Source organism: Dermacentor variabilis, chromosome 1 (assembly GCF_050947875.1).
Source record: "Dermacentor variabilis isolate Ectoservices chromosome 1, ASM5094787v1, whole genome shotgun sequence".
Classification (NCBI taxonomy): domain Eukaryota; kingdom Metazoa; phylum Arthropoda; class Arachnida; order Ixodida; family Ixodidae; genus Dermacentor; species Dermacentor variabilis.
In genome coordinates, this window is record NC_134568.1 from 220,128,554 (window position 1) to 220,150,747 (window position 22,194).

Consider the following 22,194-nt stretch of genomic DNA (forward strand, 5'->3'; position numbering starts at 1 on the left):
TCTGAATTTCAATATTAAAATTTGCTTGCTCGCCGTTTTCCTTGGTTGATTAGTGAAGCTTGAGTGCTCACCGTATGCGTGCAAGTTCAAGAATATAGAGAAAAGAAAACAATAGGGTGAAAATAATACTTGAGGCCGGTTCAGTTGCGTGCTTATTTTTTATAGCCTCGAAACCGGTCCTTTTCGTAATGGTGGCGCGGCACGAAGCGTCAGCGTAGTCTGCTCGTCACCTCAAATCGGTTTTAATCCTCCAACTTCTAGGCACTTTGGTTGCATATTTCAATAATACTGCAAAATGTTAAGTCGGTATATTATTCTAGCCCTGCTTATTGTACCTTTGGTGACTATATTTCATCAAAATGGTGAGTATTTACTTTACGTGGCTGCAGACGTATTTCCTCTTAAGGTGGTAGTCAACAGCTTCTAGGGTGATTTTTGAAAGACGTTAGGCAGTGCTTATTTGGTGAACACTGGTGTTATATATTGTAGGTTCCAGCGAATCATCTTGTGTATTTGCATCGCTATAGCATAACGCAGATTTTCTGACGTGACTCGAGTGAGCAACATGGATTTGTCGGAAGTGTTCAAATTGGGCATGCAGACTAGAATAAAGTGATACACATATCTCATATGGAAGCAATTATTACGATGAGTGTCTCCTGATTGATCCAGCTTGACGGTGCATGATCGTTAACAGTCTACAAACAACTAAGGTGGCTCATGTGATTGTTGACTTGTTTTTAAATTCAGCAGCAGCCAGGGAACTTCTTGTACTGTATGTTATTTGTCATTGCTTGTCTGAGTTATATGTTCAGTCCAGATGTTCTTGTAAGGACGCAGATTTCGTACCTAACTTCAGAAACGTTTCAATAAAGACAGTTGCATCACGTATAAACTGCTGATTACAGTGAATTTTGTCAAACTGCAGTATCATACAGGAAACATCTTGCTCCTCTCACGTCGTGTCACATTTGCCGCATATAAAAGCTTGCAAAATGTGCCTACTGCCTTAACCTTAGAATTATATATATATATATATATATATATATATATATATATATATCTTCCCACTTAAATAGTTTGTGAAACTGAAGGACAAAACTAGGCAGTCATGTGCATTTTGTGAAGGGCCTTTACAATACGCTTCTGGAAGCTCTAGGATTATGCTGCTATTTTCAAAATTATTGCATCTGTTCCTCAGCCCGTTTTCGATCTGCTAATGTTAATGTTAGATCGCAGATGTTTCTACAGGCATAAGCACTTACTTGCGTTGGTGCTGAAATGGTATTTGTCTATACCATTAGGTGTGCCTTGTGCCAGAGCAGAAGACGACGATGATGTCGTCGTTGAAAATGATGCACCAGCTGACTCGGCGCAGCAAGAAGCAGCAGTCACTGAACAGGTGGGACATTTACTTCATTTTGGGCCTAGTCACTTTTCTATTGAAGTGTTAAGCTTTCTGGTGTGCGGCATGTTGTGAAGCCATTACTGAATGTAATGTCAATAATCAATCAACCATATACATTGTCTAATGATAGCCATACAAAGATAATGTTGATCAATAAATTTGTTAAAATCTATTTCAAAGCATTATGGTTTACAATGTTCACCTGTGGGGGGGTCAACACGTTGCATGATACTGTGATCATCAACTGGTATGCATGAGACCTCACATGCTTAACTAGTTGATGAAGTCAATGTCGAGTGTAGGATTAGAATTAAAATGTTCCTTGTGGTCTTTATACTCCAGCGCTATTTCAAGAGGTTCCAATGAAAACACAGCAACTATCCTCAGATCGTTGTATTGCATATATTGTATGTATTTCCATCTAATAATATGTTTGTCTCCTGCTTGTACCTGCACTGGTCTGCACTATCGTATAAGTAAGTTCACTTGCTAAGCGCAGTGGGGAGGGGAGGGGGGGGCATACTATGCAATTTCAGGTGTTTTTACCTGCAAACCAAAACCTCCTCATTTATTTACCAAATTATGCAATGCCTGCATTGTCATTGGTTTTGCTGAGGTGAGGCACACAACAGACATTACACACATTTTTCTAATCTATAAAGCATAAAGAAAAGCAAGTGTGAAAAAAGTAAATCTTAGAGATAACAAACAGTATATAGGCAAAAATAAATGTAGCTGTAGGAAAAAAACGCCCGTGTCAGCTGCCTTTGAACTTAGTAACCTGAAAGTGCAAAAACAATACCTTTATGTGGGAACAAATGTGAAAACTTAACTATTAGCCGCCTATTTCTCCTTGACCTGATTTGATCTCATGGGAGTGTCAACTGATACAAAAATCAGTGCCCTATCGCGAAGCGCAGCTACGAAAGTATCTCATGTGCACAGAGCATACTTTTGTACAAGCAGCATGTGATAGACCGGTACATAGCCTTTGCTGCTTCTCCGCTTCCAACGCAAATAGAAATTACGCACACGTGCATATGCTCCTGCATGCACAATGGTTACAATAAGGAGTTGCAAAATATAGATTAGCTAATAAACAGGAGCTATGCCAGGTTGAATGGTATAGCCTAGCAGACTATGGTCGGACACTACGATGTTCTGCACGCATGTGCATTGTAGTGTCATGCCTGCCCTCAGTGCTTTCACAGGTGCGCACCCTGACATGGTGCTGGCCGATGTGCAAGTCATAGGGATGCAAAATTTCTGTAAATTTTAAGTGGGAGGAAAAAACTTTTTTTTCCCACTGTTTTGTTTCAGGAAATGGTGGAAATTTGGTGGAATATTGAAACTCGATTAAATATAACTTATATTTATATATAAGCAATAAAAATTATTATTATATACACGCAATAATAATGAAGAGAATGCGAAGACAATGAAATTAATGCTTTGTTTTCATCTGTGAAATATTGCTAATCTGATAACTGAGAAACACTCTTATTAGAATTGGTCACGACTGCTTCCATACTCAAATTTTATTTTATAGATGAGCTTTCAAACACATTACTTATGAATCTATTGCGAAGCTTGCTATGAACATTTATGGTTTCACATTCTTTTCCCCCAACTTTTTCCAATAGAAAAAAATTTAAAAAAAAACTTTTTCCCCCCAACTTTACGAGTTTTTACCCACCCCTTACATCTCTAGCCAGTCTACATTCCTGTGAGATTATTAAAATATTTGAGAGCTATATACATGCATGTTTTGTTTCTGCTTTGTGATGCTTTACCAGCATTGTGGCAAATTCTCTAACCCTTTGTGGTCATCAGTATTTACCCACTTAGCGGTCATTCTGATTGAACTATTTTGCATATTTTGAACAATGTGCAGAAATGGAACTTGTGTGAACAAATGCCTAGTAATTGACTCATTTGAGAAAGTTTTTTTGTTATTCCTTGCGCTGTTGTACAGTGTAGTCTCCAGCTAGCATCATGTTGTGGGTGAGCACAACAGGAACTGTTGTTTTTCTTCAGTGCTCTCATTAGATGTTTACTGGTTGTCTGAAAGAATATACTTCTCCTCGGCACTAAAAGTCTTTAGATTCACTAAACTCATGTGAGCTCTTTCCATAGAATGCTTGTGGAGAAAACATTGCCATTCAATTCTTCGTGCCAAGGAAAGTGCATGCAAATACCTTTGTGTTCTGCTAGATAAGTGCTGCCTTCATACACAGATGCTGCAAAGTGCAGTTACCAATAGTTCAGTGTTTCCAAAAGGTGCTGCAACAAAGATAAAACAAGCAGACACAAGCATGCACGTGTGTCAGTTGCGTCTAGACATCTGATCAGAAACAATATGATCTCGTGCTGGAAGGGTCTATACACACCACCATGAAAGGTTAAATTTGTTTCTGTGTTGTATAACAATCTGTACATTTCTGCTTTTGCCTGCATTGTGTTTATATTAATTGTGTAAGGGCTAGTAGTAGTTCTGTGTTCATTGTAAAGGGGGCGTGCAGTGTTTATTCTAAAGGAGGTACTGAGCTCAATCTGTGAGGCACTTACAGCATCACTAGGGCAGCCACGCTGCATTGCTGGTTTTGTCATTTGCACAGTGCCAGAGAAATACGGGAGAGCCATCTTGTGCAAACTGCTGATAATTATCATTGAATTTGCCATGCGTACTTCATCAGTAGCCAATACATAAGCATGTACGCTGCAATGTTATGTGCAATGTGGCACAGGCGCTTGTTATTTAGCAGTAAGTCTCATATGGATGTTTGTACGTCTGGAGAGATATGTACTGTGACTGCGCATCAACGAAGTTGCAGCGTTATGGTTAACTGTGCTGGTGTTTGGCTGCAACAGCCACGCGAAAGACAAGTGCAGTGATCAGAATGTTGCTCAAGTTAGGTTCTTCTCGATACCTAAGGAGATCAAACATCAGTGCTAGAAGACCACAGGGAGAACAGTATGGAGGAGGGTGGAGTGGCACCACATTAATCGTTCGGACATTGACCACATTGCAACACACTGCAAAGTCTTAGGTGCAAAGTGTTTTAGACTGCAAAGTCTAAAACTTTTAGTTTTAGAGCGCAGCTCTTACGCACCCATTCCTGCGTTGGCATAACCTCAGAAACAAGCAAAGCAAAAGATGAAAGCAAATGTGGAGTGCAGCGAAGGATGAAACATGCGAGGGGGTAACGGAGAAGATGGTGCAACAGAACTATGAGGCGGAAAGCGTAGGAGGGTATGGCGAAAGCGTGAGAAGTGTAGCGCGGCGAAGGTAGCTACGAGATGGCGCCAGAGTAGCGTGTGTTGTCTGGGAGGTCTGTTGGTGGCGGCTGCTATGAATCGGGCCCACGCGTCACCCATGCACTGGCTCTTGCGATCTCCAGATTAGCGAGGTAGTCGTGCCACACTTTGCTCCGTCTGCAACTTGCTGCACAAGACATTCTCCCTGCAACCCAATATATCGCGAAATAAAAATGCGTATACCAATTTCGCCTTAGGGAGTATCGTAATCGTCAATCAATTTTTTGGTGGAGCAATGCTAACGCTACTTTTCATGATGTCAGCAGACACGGCACACAATGGTCTCTGTAATGTCAGCAATTAGGTTTGCCGCGGTGGGAAATTAAAAATAGTTTATACTTAATTCTCATGAAGCAAGCATATGTGTTCAGTCAGCATTAAGCGCTAGAATTAACTCTACTACTAAACACATGCATGGCGTCCTGTGCTCATTGAACTGCACATGAACTCCATCTAAATACAGGTGCAGGAAATTGAGCTCCGTCGCAACATTCAATCACCATGGTTGTGTAATCTGCATGGCGTTCCCATGGCTTACTGTACAAGAAGCAAGATTCCCAGGTCTAGTTACCTTCACAACAGCGACCATGCCGTGCATGTGCGCATTTATACATGACTCCAGTGGCTTGTATGTGTTTAGTTGCTCATGGCACACCGAGCTTGTTGCATTTGCAAGGTAGTCTTTATTCTCAGCGAGCTCGACACGAGGAAGTAGTCCAACATCGCCCTGTGCCTCTCATGAGTTCAAGCGGGTTGACAAGCCGTACACGCGAGCTTTTTTTCCGTAGCATAATTTTTCAGGGTGATTCAAGCCACATGTGTATGCTCTTAATCGCGTCATTGACAAACGACACCAGTCAATAGCCAAAACATACTGAGACACTTTGTAAAGATGGTATGTGTGTTTAGACAGCAGCTTAGAGGTGAACGCATGAAATCACAGCCGGCAATATGGTGGCAACCGCAAATGACACTAGAGCTCCTCATGGGTGCTGTCAAGTGCATGGGTGACGTCAAGTGTTGCTGGCAGTGATATTCCTCGGGCACATGAAGGTCTCATTCGTAGAGCTGTTGTCCATCTTGTCCCATCATTGTCGTATGGAGGGAATGAACTGGTAATGTGATGGAACAGTGTTAAAACAAATGATGATGGCATCAGCGACTGCTGCCCGTATTGTTGCATTGTTGACCAGCTTGACCACAGTTTGGCTGAAACCACATCAGTGTGACATAGTTCAGCCAGCAAAGCAAGTAATCATTCTTCTGGCACTAAAGATCACCTATAATATGGTATAAATATTGATACATGCATATTGCGTGTTTCTTGTGGCCGATGCACGCGGGTGCCTCGACGAAGACGACGAACGCTCTCTGGCTTTCGAGCTGTCGGCTGAACTGGCTAGCGCTGCATTATCCTTTGTAAATATACTTTGTAAATAGTCTCCAGTTCTTATTGCTTCGTTCGTGTAACATTCTGGTGGAGGGTGCCGTTCCCCGTCCTCGCCACGGAGCTCCGCAGCGGCCGCACCATCCTGCTTTTCCGCAATGGCTCCCAGTGACGACACTTCGTCTGCTTCTACTCCTGCGACCCCACCAACCACATACGTTACAGTTACCAACCGCCGTGAACCTGGCATATCTTCCGGCCGAGATAATGTCGACGTTGAGGACTGGCTCACCCTGTATGAGCGTGTTAGCCAAAACAACCGCTGGAACTTTACCATTATACTAGTGAATGTCCTATTCTACTTGGACGGAACTCCTCGTGTCTGGTTCTGGACACGCGAGGACGAGATCTGTAGCTGGGATGCTTTCAAGGAGAAGCTCACCGACCTCTTTGGAAATCCCACCTGTCGGCAGCTGGCTGCTATCTGGCTGTACAACTGTGCCACTGCAAAAAATTACATTTATGTAAAGATATATGAACAAGTCATCTGCTGCAGTGATTGGCAACCGGTACAAATGAGGGCTCAAGAGAGCGTGGGGGTGACGCAGGAGCTCTCGGCAGCAGTCATCAGTTCACCAGAGTCTCCTGGTTGATTGGTTTCTGCCGGGGTTGAACTTCGTTGCTGGCAGCTCGTTTTCAGGGAGAAGCCAGCCCGAAACTGCCTCCCCTACAGAAGCTGGCCTAAGTTAGTGACAGGATTGAGCAAAAAGTGGTTGTGTGAATGAGGCAGGCTGTCATTTGGGCAACATTGTACATTTTTGTTGGAAATAAGAGTTGATTTTATGGGGTACTATTTGTGAGAAGCAAGCTCTGATGAACCACAAACTTATTGCTTGAATTTTTCAGGATGATGACGACGACGACGGTGATGACAGCTCTTCGGGTGGTCCACTGAAACCTTCCCCTGATGGCGATACTTACATGCTGTTTACAAAGCCTCAGAATTTTCAATCAAGTTAGTCAATTCTGCTCTTGTACCTACTAAGTGTGCTCATGTAGCAAGCATGTCTTCTTGACAATAGCATGGCCTATAAGGAGCTTTCATAAGATGTTGGAATGTGTTAGCAATATGCTAAAAACAGCTTCTACAGTACTGCTGCAAATAAGCTGTAAATCATAAAAACAAGTTTACACGCCACATTTTACCATGCTAATTGAATACTACCATGGTCACCATGATTATGTCATGCATTAGTACAAAGCTCAGGGGCCTGGTGGTAGCAGTTCCAATTATGTAAAACATTACGCAAACTGTATGGTAAAATGTTTGCTACAGATTTGCCTAGTGGAACAGTAACTAGTGGTTTGTCAGTCCTGTCAAATGACTCAAGCTTTTATGCTTCAAGTGCAAAATCAAACTAGCACATGAAAGGCAAGTAGCAAAGGAAGAGGGTAATGTTTCCAGAATATTATGCAATCATGTCTAGTACTGAACAGCTGCTTTATTAACTTACATTGTTTATATTGCCATTGATATGCAGTAGTTAGGTAAGGATTAGTTCAGCAAATGCATGGTGCCTGAAAAATTTTTAGTGTCTGCACTTCAAGAAGGAGCTGAAGTGTGAAATAAATCCTAGAAAAAAACAAACACAATTCGCTGGTAACACCTAAGAGCATAGTGTCCAGTTTTTGCTCCCCAATTCTTAAAAAGGTAAACAGCTGAAACCGAAGGCCCTTAATTATGTTGTGAATTAATGACATTGAAATTTAAAAGCAAAGTACTGGTATGGATGCTGACAGGTGTGGTTTTCCAGTGTGTCCAATGTCAGTTGTAGGCAGTAACAGTGCAGGAGAAAATATAGCAGCAACATAAAGGTATGAAAAGAAAAAAGGACAAACACTGTCCAATCGCCCAACATGGTGGCTTAGTGGCTATGCGCGCTGCTGCTGAGAACGAGGCTGTGGGAATGATTCCCAACTACTGCTGCCTCATTCTGATTTTGGCAGAATTGATTTTGGTGCTTGTGAAAGAACCTCAAGTGGTCAAAATTAATTAGAAACACTCCACTATGGCACAGCTCATAGCCCGTGTGTTGTTTTGGGATATTAAACTCAATCAGCACTGTACAATCCTGTTGTTTTCTTGTCCATATGTTCTTGCAATAAACTTATCTGTGCCCACCCAGCGATGATGCTCAATTTATTTATGGTACCCTCAAGGCCCGAGGGCATTGCGGAGGGGAGTGCTAAAACAAAGCATAACAATGAAATACAAAAAATAAACAATGTAGCATGTTAGTAAGGCTAAGTAATGTCTTGCCTAATAGTTTTGAAGGATGGCAAGTAAACGAAATAACATGCTAATACTTCTTTATTATGCAATGTTAGCTAATGCCTTATGAAATAGTTTGTTGTTGACGATGAAGATAATTTCACAGGAAAGGTGGTTCCACTGCCGTGATCTCCTGCAAACTTATGGCAATGATCCATGTAGCTCGAATGTGCTTGATAATGGTCTCTTAGACATTTGTGGTATGTAAAACGACCACTTTGACCTAAGGACATGTCAACACAAATCTTGAATCTTGCTTTTCCACATTTTTAACAGATTTAATAAACAGGTACATTTGGGCATGCATTGTGTGACTAGCCGGTCTTTCAATGCAGAGTTGCCTGCTGGTAAGGAGGTACACTTTCTTGTGGGCTTCAGCAACAAGGGTGATAAGGAATTTGTGTTGGATACTATGGATGCTTCTTTCCGTTACCCAATGGACTTCACTTTTTATATACAAAACGTGAGTGTTTGTGTCTTTTCTTATTACCTTGTCCTGTTGAAAGTATTCCAAACCGACAATTAAATATTTTGTAGGTTGCATCAAAATAACTCTAGGAAATATGTTTGATCTTAAACTGTGCAACATTTCACTATAGTTAGAGGATGAAGCATTTTGTAATTTTATCCATAGACCTTTTTTTAAACAAAATATGTATCATGATTCACTGTGATTCAATTTGTATATCATTCACTAGTACTCAAGAGCTCAAATATTCGTGGAGTGATTTTAAAAGGACACTAAAAAGAAGCACTAAATTAGTTTAGACTGATAAGTATTTCAAAACTTTTATTTTCGTTAATTTTGTAGGAAGAGGTTCACTGCTAGGGGAAATGCAGACCACACTTTCATTTCTTAATAATTTCGCACTGCAACATTAGTGTCGCAATGCCCACTGTGATGTCGCAAATTTCAAGTATCTTCCGATATTTGGGTCATTGTGGTGCAGTAAAAGCTAAATTGTGTTCAGCTCCTTTAGAATACAATGTAGTCCAACTTTACTGACAAAATAATAGCGAAGCCCGAGCAGATGCCTGTCAAAATTAATGGTGTCATGGCTGGATAGGGCAGAAATTTCAAGGCTCTTTTGGCACCAGTCTTTTGTTTTTGCATTCTTTCTGATGTATCATTCCTCCTTTCATAGTTAGAGTGCCTTTTTCAGTATTCTTAAGAGTGATTTACTAATACTGCCCACTTTTATTTCCTTTAATGTTCCTTAAATCATGGTGTGATTTCTAAGCTGATTGTGTCCTGTATTGGCATGAAGGGGCTATATCAATTATTGGCATCCACAAAAATGTAAGTATAATGAGCCAGCATGTGCAGCAATGTGCTTATGCTGGGCACTAGAGCTGTGGTCCGAGAACTTCTGACAAAGCTGTATTTCTCTTGTCAATGCGTGAATAATTTGTACAACTTAGTTTGTTGGCTTGTGTATGAGAAAACCATTCAATTTGGACATTGTACTCTCTTGCACTCGTTAGACCGACTATGTGCATTGTCAATTGCTCCATATCAGTGAAATATATATCATATTTTCATAAATATAAACGTAACTATGTACATAATGTAGACTGACACTTGGAAGTTAAAAAGAAAAATAGTTATGACATTCAGACATACAAGCACCACAGCCAAGGGGCTTTTGAGTGTCAAGCATAACTTAAACTGTCAAAATGGTCAGGCTCTCCCCAGCCTTGTCCAGCTACTACCATTGCACCATTTCACACCCTGGGTGTGTCAAGATTGGTTGGTGCTTTGGGGGGAAAAAATGTTACATTCTCAACATGGCTCATTATATTGTGAGGTGTATGTGCCATAAATTATTGGGAAAAGGAAAGAAACTGATTACATTTGTTCAATTATATGATTTAAAACACTTAAGCCATAGAGCAAAAGTTAGAACCCTTTATTTAATCGTCAAGCTAAACTTGAGGTGCTGGTGACTTATAAAATTTTTAGTTTGCCAGATAGTAAATTCTATTTCAGAACAGTGCTGTGAGCTTGCTTTCCTATTTGAGATTTTTAATGTTTGGCATTTTTATTCCTTTTCACCCAGTTTACAACCATTGGATACAACAAGGTGGTAAAACCAAAACAACAGGCTACCCTGTCTTACAGCTTCTTTGCCAGTGAGAGCTTCAGTGCTAGGCCGTTTGGCCTGGCTGTAAACCTCAGATACAGAGATGCCGTAAGTGTCACTTAAATTTCTCGATAATGCTCCTTCATATGTTTGTAAAGAATAATGTGTTGAGGTTGGTAAGATCATTCAACCTGCTTCTATGGGCTGCAGTTTCAAGGAGACCATGACACCACACTTTCACATAAGCTCTTGTATGTGTTGCACCACACCCTACTGTAAAACATATTACACAGCTACATCAAAGTGGTCACTTTCTCTTGCCTGCTTGATGTAAAATGCAAACAATGCTTTACAGAAGTTAGCTGGTGTGCCAGCTTAGTGGTGCATGCGAATCCACTCGGTTATTGAGCCTCATGTCATTCAGAGAAGTAGCAGTGCATGAAATCAGCTAAATTCTATAACCTATAGACCAGTTGTTGACATCATGTATCAACGTATCCTGCCTTGTTGTGTGTATTGGTATGACAAAAGATGGTTTATCTCAAATCATTTTCAAAACTAAACTTAGACATTTGTCTGCATAGAACAGGGGGTTCCAAATCTACATTCTATAATTTCTTAATTTAGAAAAAAATTTTGCATTGCAATTTGGACTTGAGGAAGCCAACGCACACCATATCTGCACATCAGTAGTCTTTGTTACAAACCCACGCGGTAGCAGTGCACAAGACTTATCATTGTGTTTTTTGGGCTTATGGTGTTCATGCTGAGCATTGTTCGTTCGTGCTCGCGAGGATGGTTTGTAGCACGTGAGCAGAAATCAACTCCAAAGTTTTGCAAGTTGCGGCGCTACTTCCGAATTTAGCTGCGTCTGCCTGGTCAACTCTAGTTGCCGACAGATGGCGATATTGATCGTTACATGCTGAGCGCGTGATTTGAAATAAAGGTGTGTCGGTGTCGGTACAGCGATGTTTTGATAAAGGCTGGTCTGCTACTGCACTGCCTCAGTTTCTACATTATTTGTTCTTAAAATGCGACAAGCGTTTTGGTGTGCTGAAGGGGTGGTGCCACTGCAGATCACTAGCTGCATGCTGGGCGAAGCAGCCTTTTAGGCTTAGCATTGCAATCGGTATACGAAAGCCCTTTTAGCGCTTTCTGCAGTGTGAGTGACTTGAGACATTTGTGTGCCAAAAAATAAACCTAAATTTTTTGTGTCTGTCACTTCGATCGTATCAGGACACCATTTATGCTATATTTGTATTTTCCATGAGCAATGCTCTAAAACCACACAAGCTGTGATGTTTGTAACATAGCAGCTGAGCCAGATGGTATTGAAGTATACTTTTCAGAAAAAAAAAAAAAAATCATGACAATATATTTGTGCGAATTTAGAAAATCTCTTATTCAAGCTTCTAGTTTAAAATTTTTCTCACCTTAATAAGCAGTATCTGCAGCTCAGTACTCCTATACAATCTGTGTAAATGGATCAAGAAGTCTCTCATAGTTTACTTTAATAAGTATTTTGAGAAGCTGTGGTGTGCCGTTCAGTGATGATGTATGCTAAGCAGCAATCATTTTTACTTACTTTTTTTTTTTTTTTTTTTTTGCCTCTCTTCAAGGATGGCAATGCCTACCAGGATGCTGTCTTCAATGAAACTATCGAGGTTGTGGAAATTGATGAGGGACTTGATGGAGAAACGTAAGTGAGATATTTCATGGAGCCTTTAAATTAGTAGTGCGTGAATATTTGGCTTATGAATTCAATACTGCAGTCGCCGACCGATTTTTTTTAACGCAGACTGCTGTAAAAATGTCTGGCAGCCCAAAGAACGGAATTTCAAGTGAAAAACAACATAGAAATTTTTCTCACATACTTGTTTTTGCTTGGCGTTGTGCTCCAGTAAAATAGCCACGTTGTGGGGGTCTGGTATCTCACAGGAGTACTGACCATTGCGGGCTCGAGCTTAATGAGCCACAGGCCGTGTCAGCTGTCGCCTCTCTTATTCTAGTGCACTACTGTGCACTGGAGTATGCTCAGGCAGCTAAGGGGGGGCACCTAATGCTGCGCATGCAAGAGAACACAGTATTGCCCTGCCGGGAAACTGTTTATCATCTCCAATGGCACCCAACACTGCACAAACACCTATTCCCGGGGTTTGCTGGAACCAAAGGGCTCCTGCACCAAGGGCGAAAATACAGACAGGGGCGCCAATAGCACGTTGCTGCGAGAGCTATGGCTCCCTGTGACACACCACTGGGAAAAGTCCCCGTGGCTATGCTGCTTGCTCTCGTGATAACCAATGGGCCCGCTCGTGAAAACTCTGGCAATCTCCTTCGGCTTGGGCCTCCGATGAGTGCAGCTTGGTGCAGTTTGACCATACGGAAGCACTAGGCACTGCTCTTCGGCTTAGCATATGGTCAGGATCAACATGAGGTATGTACAGGCGCCGACAAAAGTGGTATACTCCACGCAGCGGGAGCCGGAGCAGCGGCACACTGCATCGCGACGCCATCTACATTGACACGAGTCAAGCGACATGCCTGCAGATAATAAAGGGCACCCATTGGCTGTCTCGATCCCAGATGCTGCCTGTAGATGGCGTTGCAATGCAGTTTGCCGTTGCTCCGGCTCCCGCTGCGTGGAGTATACCACTTTTGTCGGCGCCTGTACTTGCCATACGTGCAAAGGCACTGTACGCAAACTCAAGTCCGAGACACAAAGGGTCCGGCGGATGAGAGAAAGGTGTGGGATTACCCAGTGCTGTCCACAAAAGATCTCTCATGCACGCGCTCTGCGGCCAGCCACTGCCAGCAACAAGAGTGCCCCCACTACAAAAAAACACCGCGAGTGGAGTGCCACCGCCGACAATTGTCACGAGTGGAAAGGGGAGAGGCGTAGGGACGAGAGAATAGGTGAATGTCCACGCAAAGGTGCCAAGGCATAGCTCAATTTCCACAATGTGAAGTATCATGGTCACTGATACCAAGGAGGCATTTTGTGACGGCACAGCTCGATGTGCGTTACGTGCTGTTGCCGACGCTGGCGTTTCAGACTGCTTTTCATGAATTTGTTTCAGAGTATTGTTTCCCTTTTTCAAGCACTTGGACAAGAAACTTGGTAGGCACTGTCATCGAGATGGACAGTACTTCTAGCACAGACTTTGTGCCTAAGCAGTACATCTTCAGGTGTTAGTGACCAAAGTTATGATTAGGTATCAAGTTGACGCAGGTCTATTTGTAGTAGCCACATAGCACCCAGAAAGCCAAAAACAAAAAACTGCACCACCAATGGAAGCAAAAACACAGATGAGAAACTGAATAGCATCAACTTTGTTCATGGCCACTATCTTGGCAACCTTGCTCGTGTGGATCATGTCCAAACAGTTGGGTAAGACATTGTACAGAATCCAAGATTTTGGTCGGTGTTATACATGTACTTTGGTGCTATTGAAAAGGTTATGGTGCCACTAGGAAGTAACAAAAATCGGTCAGTGACTGTGACTTCCTAATATGTAGTATTGATTGGGAATAATCACGAATACATGTGACACTGCTCTGTTGCCACTAACTCAGGATCTAAAATAATGCATCATCATTGTCAACCTGCACAAAAACTTCTGTCACCATCTTGTGATGACAATGGCAATGATGCTGATTCTGACAGTAGGCTATTGACAATGCTGTGGACGCAGTTTCAGATTTGTGTCCGATTGTAAAGTGCAGGTAGTTTGGGACCTGTTTTCTTGAGAAAAATGTGTTTGCATTAGAATTGGATAAATACAGCAATAATTGATTGTGAGCTGCCATTTTCACTTGAAACTCTGGTGAGGGCAAGCCCTCAGCATTTGTTTCATTAGGCAATATCTATTCTGCGTCGTGCAAGTGAAATAACAGCACATGTTTTCACAAGGGCATTTGTTCCATTGCAACACGTTCCTGCTTTAGCTTTAAAAAATGACTTAGTGACAGTGTCTGCACACAGGGAAATGAGCTAGCAATATCTGAAAAGGGGCATACCGACTTCACTGAAATACCGTATTTTATGTTTCCCGCCTAATGATAGCACCCCAAACTTGCCGCAGCGATATGTCGTGTGCCAAGTCTAGCTAATGACGATCGTGCTTACCATCTGTCGAATAATACAAAAACGACTCTTCAAGGCATACCAAGCGGTCTGCACGCTCCAAACAGATTCTTAAGCAGATGGCCCATTTCATTCCTGTCACCACTTTCCGCACTTCCATGAAAAAAAAAACAAAAAAAGCTACAACCAAACTTGCCTTGGCTTTATTATTTGTAGGCTTTATAATGGTTGTGGTCAATAACAAGAACAGAAAAAACGCTTTTCGATTCCTCTCGTCTGCACTCGTGGGCACGCAACAAATCGCGAGCGGCAACGATAGTAGCCACGTTACACTGATACGTTAGAAGTGTACCCTATTACTATGCTGATGTTTGTAACACAGCAAAAATATTCGCCAACCCTTAGCGGAAATGTGCTGTATTAGGATTGTAGTGAAGACAAATGCCGCAGTTTTCGCAGCATGCCCGCCATGTGTTTCTATGTCGCTGGCAGCTAAGTGCACCCATCTCTGTTTTTGTCCCCTCAAACTGGACATGGATATGTTATTGCCGTAAACTTGCCGATATTAACAATATTATTAATTACTGATACGGGAGAAACTGCTTCAATGGACGTAATATACTCACGAGAAGAAAAATCGCGTTCGGCTTGCTACGCCGACCGCCATTTTTATTTTGGTGTCCCGCACTGTTACAGCGGCAGCCGCCTGTTGACCTGTTGTCAACTCGCAGCAAATGCAGGATGAAAAAAAGTTTATTTTCGTGGAAAATTTAACCCGTGTAATGATTGCACCCCTGAATTTGCAATAATTTTGTTGACAAAAAAGTGCAATCATTATGCGTGTAGATACGGTATCATCTAGTAAAGCCATCGATACCCTGTGTACCTGTTAACGTACCAGTAATGCTAGCTTTGCATCATTATTAGTTTATTTTTTTCTTTACTGTGCTCTTGCCAACTTCTCCAGTCCTTGAGGAAAGAAGCAGTGCTTCGAACAGGATGGCAAAGAAAAGAAACTAAATATTCATGCAAATATGGTACATTGTAAAATTTGTGCTAGAGTGTCCTTTTTCTCAATACATTCGAACCCACTTATAATGATACTGGTTTTAACAAAATATTGGGTTCTGTAAGAATGAGCAGCTGATGCACCGTCAGCTTTAGTATGTGTTCTATGGTAAAATAAACTGCTTACTCATATGCTCCCATGCCGCATTATTGGTTGTAACAATAAAACCTGGCTACTGAGTGTGTGTGCAATATTCAGCTCATTTTCTTAGAAAAAGGGTTTTCTCTTAGCTGTTGTCACCCAGTTGATTTTCATTGATAGCTATAAAAATTTAATTAAAGTATTGTCAAATTGACACCATTTTTTGTTATTGTATCCAGGTTAGCAACTGCAGGAACTGAACAATTGATGTAGTTGAAATTGTGAGCGTTGTGTGTGTGGCATTGTTCATGTTCCACCATTCTCTGCTCATACATTGCAGGTTCTTCTTATACATGTTCTTGGCTACATGTCTGGTCCTCCTGCTGGTAGCTGCACAACAGTTCCTGGGAACTCTTAGTGTGAGTCTAAAATAGTGCTGGTTATATGATCGCTCTGCTATAGTAAATCCAAATGCGAATAAATGTAAATAGATAATCTATGCCACGCTTATTAAACCCGGAGGCTTTTAGTAATTGGCTCTGTTCAACATTTAAAGATCCTCTATTAAATCTCTTGCATAAAGAATTCAATAAGGAATGCGACATGTGCTTTTCTGCATTTCCCTGAGCCTGGAAGTGGTGTGAGCTCATGCTGCATACATACATATACTTCAATTGGGGCACAGCATCAGGTGGAAGCTATAGCTTAAACCCTTTGCAGATATGTATGAAAAAAATGGAAGCACATCCTTGTTTGACCGCCACTGAACCAATTTGAATGGTGTTTGTTAGATTTGAAAGGAGAAATCATATTTTGGTGGCAGCAAATCTTTAGGAAAACATGAGGTTGGGCTAGTTCTGTCAACATCTTGTAATGACAGTAGCGATGGTAGGCTATGACATTGACAGCAAATTTTTAATTTAGGCCCTCAGTTTATGCATATATATGTATATATTTTTTTTCACTCTCTTTTTAAGTTAATAGCATAAGGAAGAAAGCCACACACCCACTTGTTACTAGAACTGACTTTTCTTTCAAATGCAACAACTTCCATTTATGTAGGGCCAGTAGTTTGCCAATGGGAGCATTTTTCTGTTTCATATACCTATATTTGAACAGGAAGGGCCTGATACGTATACAATACAACCTCGTTCAAACGGTTTGGAAGAAACCACAAGAAAAACCTTACCAACTGGGGAACGTACGATTTGAAGTAACTAAAAAAATTCTACAGACTAGAGTATGGTTGACATCTATAATGCGAAGCGTCGCTCAGATCGTTGAGGCACGAGAGCCGACGCGCGTGGAGCTGGTGGTGGTCCGGCGGCCCGAGACGCATTTTGTTGTTTTCCTATTGCATGATGTTTAAGAGGGCGACTGGGAAACCGAAACGATATCGAGCTGGTGGGTGACATTGGATGCTGCCGAAGCGAAACACGATGCCTACATAGCGCCCCCTGCCGCAGGGAATGGCAGTGCATTTGGATTATCGCCTACTAAAAGCGTGCAGTACGCTATACCAATGGCACTATGCACCACGCACTGTAAAACAGGTAGGTGAAGATGCTTATTGTAATAGCTTAATGGCAATAGCTATGAATGCCGCGTGCGACGACCTGGGTGTAGATTTTCTGGTACTGGAATAAGAAACTGTGCGCGCCATTGTTTTCACTTGAGATGGGCAGCTATATACCGTTCTCAGTCACGCGCACCCCCTCGCGCGAGCCTTGTTCACATGGGATCTAGCAGCTGGAAAACGTCTGCGATTACAGTCTGCCGCAGGGAACAGTGGCGTGTTTCAGATATTGCCTGCTAGAAGCTTGCGCTTTTGACAGCACCATGCGCTGTGAAACAGCTAGGCGAAGATGCTTGTCGCAATAGGATTGGCGGTGATAGCTGTGAATGCTGCGTGTACAATGACCCCGGAGAAGATTTACTGGTACCGAAATGAGAAACTGAGTGCGTGCTGGAACCGAAACGAGACAGACAGGCGAGTATAGCGGTGAAGCTGCCGCGGCGGGCAGCTATATACTGTTCTCAATCGCGTGTGCCTCGGGCATTCTCTTGTTTACATGAGCTCTAGCGGCATACTGAACGTTGGTGCCGAAAAATTGTGTTTTCTGTGAATGTATGAACCAGTAAAAAATTAGCGTAAATCTACTGGGTGATTTTTTGTGTTCTTGATTGCGAATGTTGGCGCCAGGAAAACATACGTAACGTGAACGTATCAACTGGGTTCTACTGTACACATTAATAAGAAAATTTAGAATTTGCAGACCCAAACATAGCATATGCTATCAGCCAAGCATACAGAAGAACCAAGGCAGAGCTCCAGCTCTTTGTAAAGTAAGGGCACTTGCATCGGGGTACAAATTGTGACAGTTATTGGAAGTGCCATATGGTCTTGCTTAGTGCATCAGCCTCTTGTTTAATTATCAATACATTTATTTTGAAACTTTCTGCAACTAACCACACAATAAAGCTAAAATTTTTTCCAGTACTTCACATACGCTAATGTAATTTGTTCTAGCACTAGAAACTGTCGACGTTTCTGCCAACTTCGCTTGCTGTAGAACTTGTATACAAACTTGCAATGACCACTTGTTCTGCTCTCTGCGTTCTGCTTTTTTTTAGAAAAAGAAGCCAGCCAGCAAGCAAAAAGTAGAGATGGGCACTCAGAGTGCCAGTGATGTGGACTATGATTGGCTGCCCAAGGAGATAAGTAAGTGAACTCTTCATTTGCAGTTACCAACCGATATTTTAGTCAGCTTCGCGGCGCCACCACTGGCCCCATATACAGTGAAACTTCATTAAATCGTAGTTGGCCAGAGCTCGGAAAAACTATGTACTAAATGGTAGTACTGCTTAACTGAAATAGCATGAGATTGCCCACTTACCTGTCAAAAACAACTCTGAGAGAGTGCCATGAAAGCGAAAAAAATGTCGCTGTTAGGCAGCACTTGGCAATAACAGAGGCAACGATGGCGAAAAGTCAAACCTGAAGCCGACATCTTTTCACGGTCACAGCTGCACTACCGAGCAACTTCTCCTTTGCATTCCAAATGCCGCACAACGTAGTCATCAGTAGATCCCTCTCGCGTACCAGCGCTGGTTTCTTCGTGCCACGTTTGGTGTCACAAACAATGTCCAATTTTCTTCGACGCTGAGCACCCGGTTTTTAACCGAGCTTCAGCATGACGCGAGTCCTAGCTTGCACGACGCCACAACACAGGCCACAATGCTCACTGGCACAGTGTCGAAATGATGTCGATGTGGCTTCACCCTTCCAAGCGCCCTCTGCCTTTGCGCTTGGAGGTCATTCTGGTCTCTGAGGCTCGTTGTTCTGCCAGGCCGACCTACAGCCGTGATTGAGCCGGAAACACTACGTGTTAACCAATAAGTACACAAATGGCTGGTACGGTTTATGCAGATATAAAATGCGTTATGTTCAATGGCCGCTGATTTGGGGATTTGACTTTACTACTTTTAGAACAAAAGTGCTGTTTACGCAGGTACGGTTTAACGAGGTTTTACTGTAAATAATGTATAAGTACAACTGAAATTACAGACACCTTACAGTGCACCATTTAGTATTTCGGACTCTTAACTGCATGACCACATGCTAATTTAGCTACCGAGATCTGCAGAAATAGCTGTATTTTAGTTTTGATACATCTCCAGTGTGTGAAGCACACCAGACAATGGATGTTGCAAAGGAACATGTAATCATTATTCTATTGCAGCACGGTCAACTTCTTTTTTTAAGTTGCCATGGCATTAAGTTTAAAGGGCCCCTCACCAGGTCTGGCCTTTTGAGCTGACAAGCACAGAGCATACATTGAACGATAACGATCGTGTCTGCAAAGTATTCCATCGCTGCGCGCCTCGGAGAGACTTGAAATTTCAAACTGAATGCCGTTATTCCTTCTCCTTGCGGCCACCGCACTCCAAGCCGGACACCTACATAGTCATGTCCGCAGTGTGACATTGCTCGTGGTGACACGTGACTTCGAGAATTATTCAAGACGTCTGTTATCTGTGCGATCTGTTGCTTGAATTGACGAATTCAAGTTTAGAGAAATATTAAAACACACAAACGGAATGTCTGCATGTTTTTTTGTTTTACTTCGCATCGAAGGAAGAAAGATGTACTTCCGCTTTGTCTGCTTGTTCCCACAGTTGTGCAGTCACGTGCGTAGGTACCGAAACTATGCCATTTTCTACCTTGCTCCAGCATGTAATCATGCTCTGCGATCCACTTGCTAGTGGATGAGTGGATGCTCTGCGATCCACTCGTGTAGCAATGAATTATACCGCTAGTCATGCTTCCTTGGGCACAGTGCAAAGTTGTGCACTGTGCAAACGAGACAACAGCTCGCACGCGACGCTGTCAGCGGAAATACGTAGCGCTGGGGGGGGGGAGAAAGAAATCGAAAGTGGGGCCTGTGACGTATGCATCACGCGATCCACAAGGTCTGGTATAGGAGAATGCAGGGAAGGAATTTCACTTGCGAAGACTTGACGGGGTGAGTGGAGAGAGCGTCTTGCTTGGCAGTGGAGCCCAACTGTTGAAATCGTGGGTTCGTGGCACTGAAATATTTCTATCTTGGCTATTAATGAGCCGATTTGAAAAACTTTTTGCCGCAGAAGCTCCCTAGAGGACACGTAACAACTTCCAGCATAAAACCAAGATTTGCTATAGGGCCTGGTGAAGGGGCCCTTTAATGTATGCGTTAGCCATACTTTCTCTTCTCTGTAGCAACATCATGGCAATGGTCAAAATACAGACCAGCCAATGTTGCATGCAGGCGTTTGTGCATGCAACAATGCGTTGACAAGCTTGGACCATATTCTCGGATGATCATTTTCTAAGATACTTTCACTTTCATGAGATTTCTTGCAAGTAGCACAGGACATGTCAAGAGGTGACAGTGTTTCTGGCACTGTGTTAAGAATGCTGTTGCTCATGGCAGCCGATGTGTCAGGTGCTAGTCAAGCGAAATCTCACTAAAGTATCGTCAAAAGCAAGCACCTTTGATTGCATGAAAAAATATGTGATTACCGCATAACTGCAATGCATTGTGGTAATGCTCATTGCGGAACGCTCACTGCCAGCAAGACCTGTACTACAATTCCCGGGTTTCTCTTGAATGCGTATTGCGGTAGCGGATTGACCATCGCTCTCTCCTGAAATGTTGGAACAGGCATGCAATACCCTTGCACGAATGCGCAACATGGACATTCAATGGGGAGCTGGCATAAGCCGCTTGGATGGGCATTGCTGCTGAGGATTGGCCCATCGGACCTATACCCCTGGAAAGAACATTCTTATTGCAGTTGTATTCCTTTCCGCAGTCGCCCCCATCCTCTTTCATTGCACTCCATGCGCAGCCTGTGCACTGTCCACAAACCCGTGCCCCTTGCTACTGAGAGGCTGGAGTTCCCGTAATGATTCGGTGTCCAGTGGCTGAGCGCACTTTACTGGCGAAATTTCACCAGCAGCATGAAATTATAACAAAATTCGGCACAAAATAAGACAGATACCTTTAGGTTACATTGAAGCAAACGCTAAGAACCATTCTTGCTCCCTCACAAACAGCAATACACAGTTAAACCTCAATATAGTGAAGTTGCTAAAATCGTCAATTTGCTTTGTTATATTAAAATTTCTATGCATTGAAATTCTTTCTTGGGTTATCTTTCACCATAGGGAGGGCACTTGCTCGGAATTTTACAATAGTTATCAAGCTTAGCTTAATGTAGCAACAACAGTGTGCAGTTGGGACAGTTTATATGTGGATTTTATGACAAAATCTAGAATGACTTTTGACTGCTTGACTACCTGCAGATCGATCGCCAAAGAGGTCACCACGCCAGTCACCGAGGTCACGACGACTCAAGAGGGGCACTGGATCTGGAGAGGAGTAGTGAGGTGTCAAAAAAATGACTGTTGCCACTGACACTCGTGCTAAGCACCACATCGCATCGCAGACCCCTGTCACATCACACCTCCTGCCACAGGGATTCTCGCGGTTTGCTGAAAGGCGTTTCCAGTCATTCTTGTTGTGGTAATGGTGCTTTGTCACTCATTTTTTGGAACTGTTGATGATTTTGTTGCATTCAGAATGGAATTTTTGGTCATGGCGCTGACTGGACGGCAAGGTGGCAGGAGAAGGGAGCTGCGGTGGGCTGTGATAGGCCTCTATAATAAAATTTTTTTTTTACATCTGTTTTCTTGTGTATGCATGGTTATACTTGCACTTTTACCAGCAGTGTACACCTTCAGGGACTGCCGATTCCATTTTACTGGAATTGTGTGGTCAACATTTGCAATTGTAATTATTTCGCCTTATACCTAACATGAACGCCTTTATCTCAACATGAACTTCAGTAGCACGAATTACAGCCCGTCACTGCAGTACATTTAGCAT

At 42.6% G+C, this 22,194-nt stretch overlaps 1 protein-coding gene across 1 annotated transcript; it reads left to right on the top strand.

Moving 5' to 3' along the window:
- Positions 1-169: 169 nt before the first annotated feature.
- Positions 170-21,985, top strand: l(1)G0320 (signal sequence receptor subunit 1 l(1)G0320). Its single transcript, XM_075669326.1, has 9 exons — positions 170-362; positions 1,305-1,402; positions 7,020-7,128; positions 8,781-8,908; positions 10,506-10,637; positions 12,149-12,228; positions 16,104-16,182; positions 18,398-18,485; positions 21,612-21,985. Exons 1-9 carry the CDS (start codon positions 296-298, stop codon positions 21,689-21,691), a joined length of 861 nt encoding a protein of 286 aa, XP_075525441.1. The 5' UTR covers positions 170-295; the 3' UTR covers positions 21,692-21,985.
- Positions 21,986-22,194: the final 209 nt, after the last annotated feature.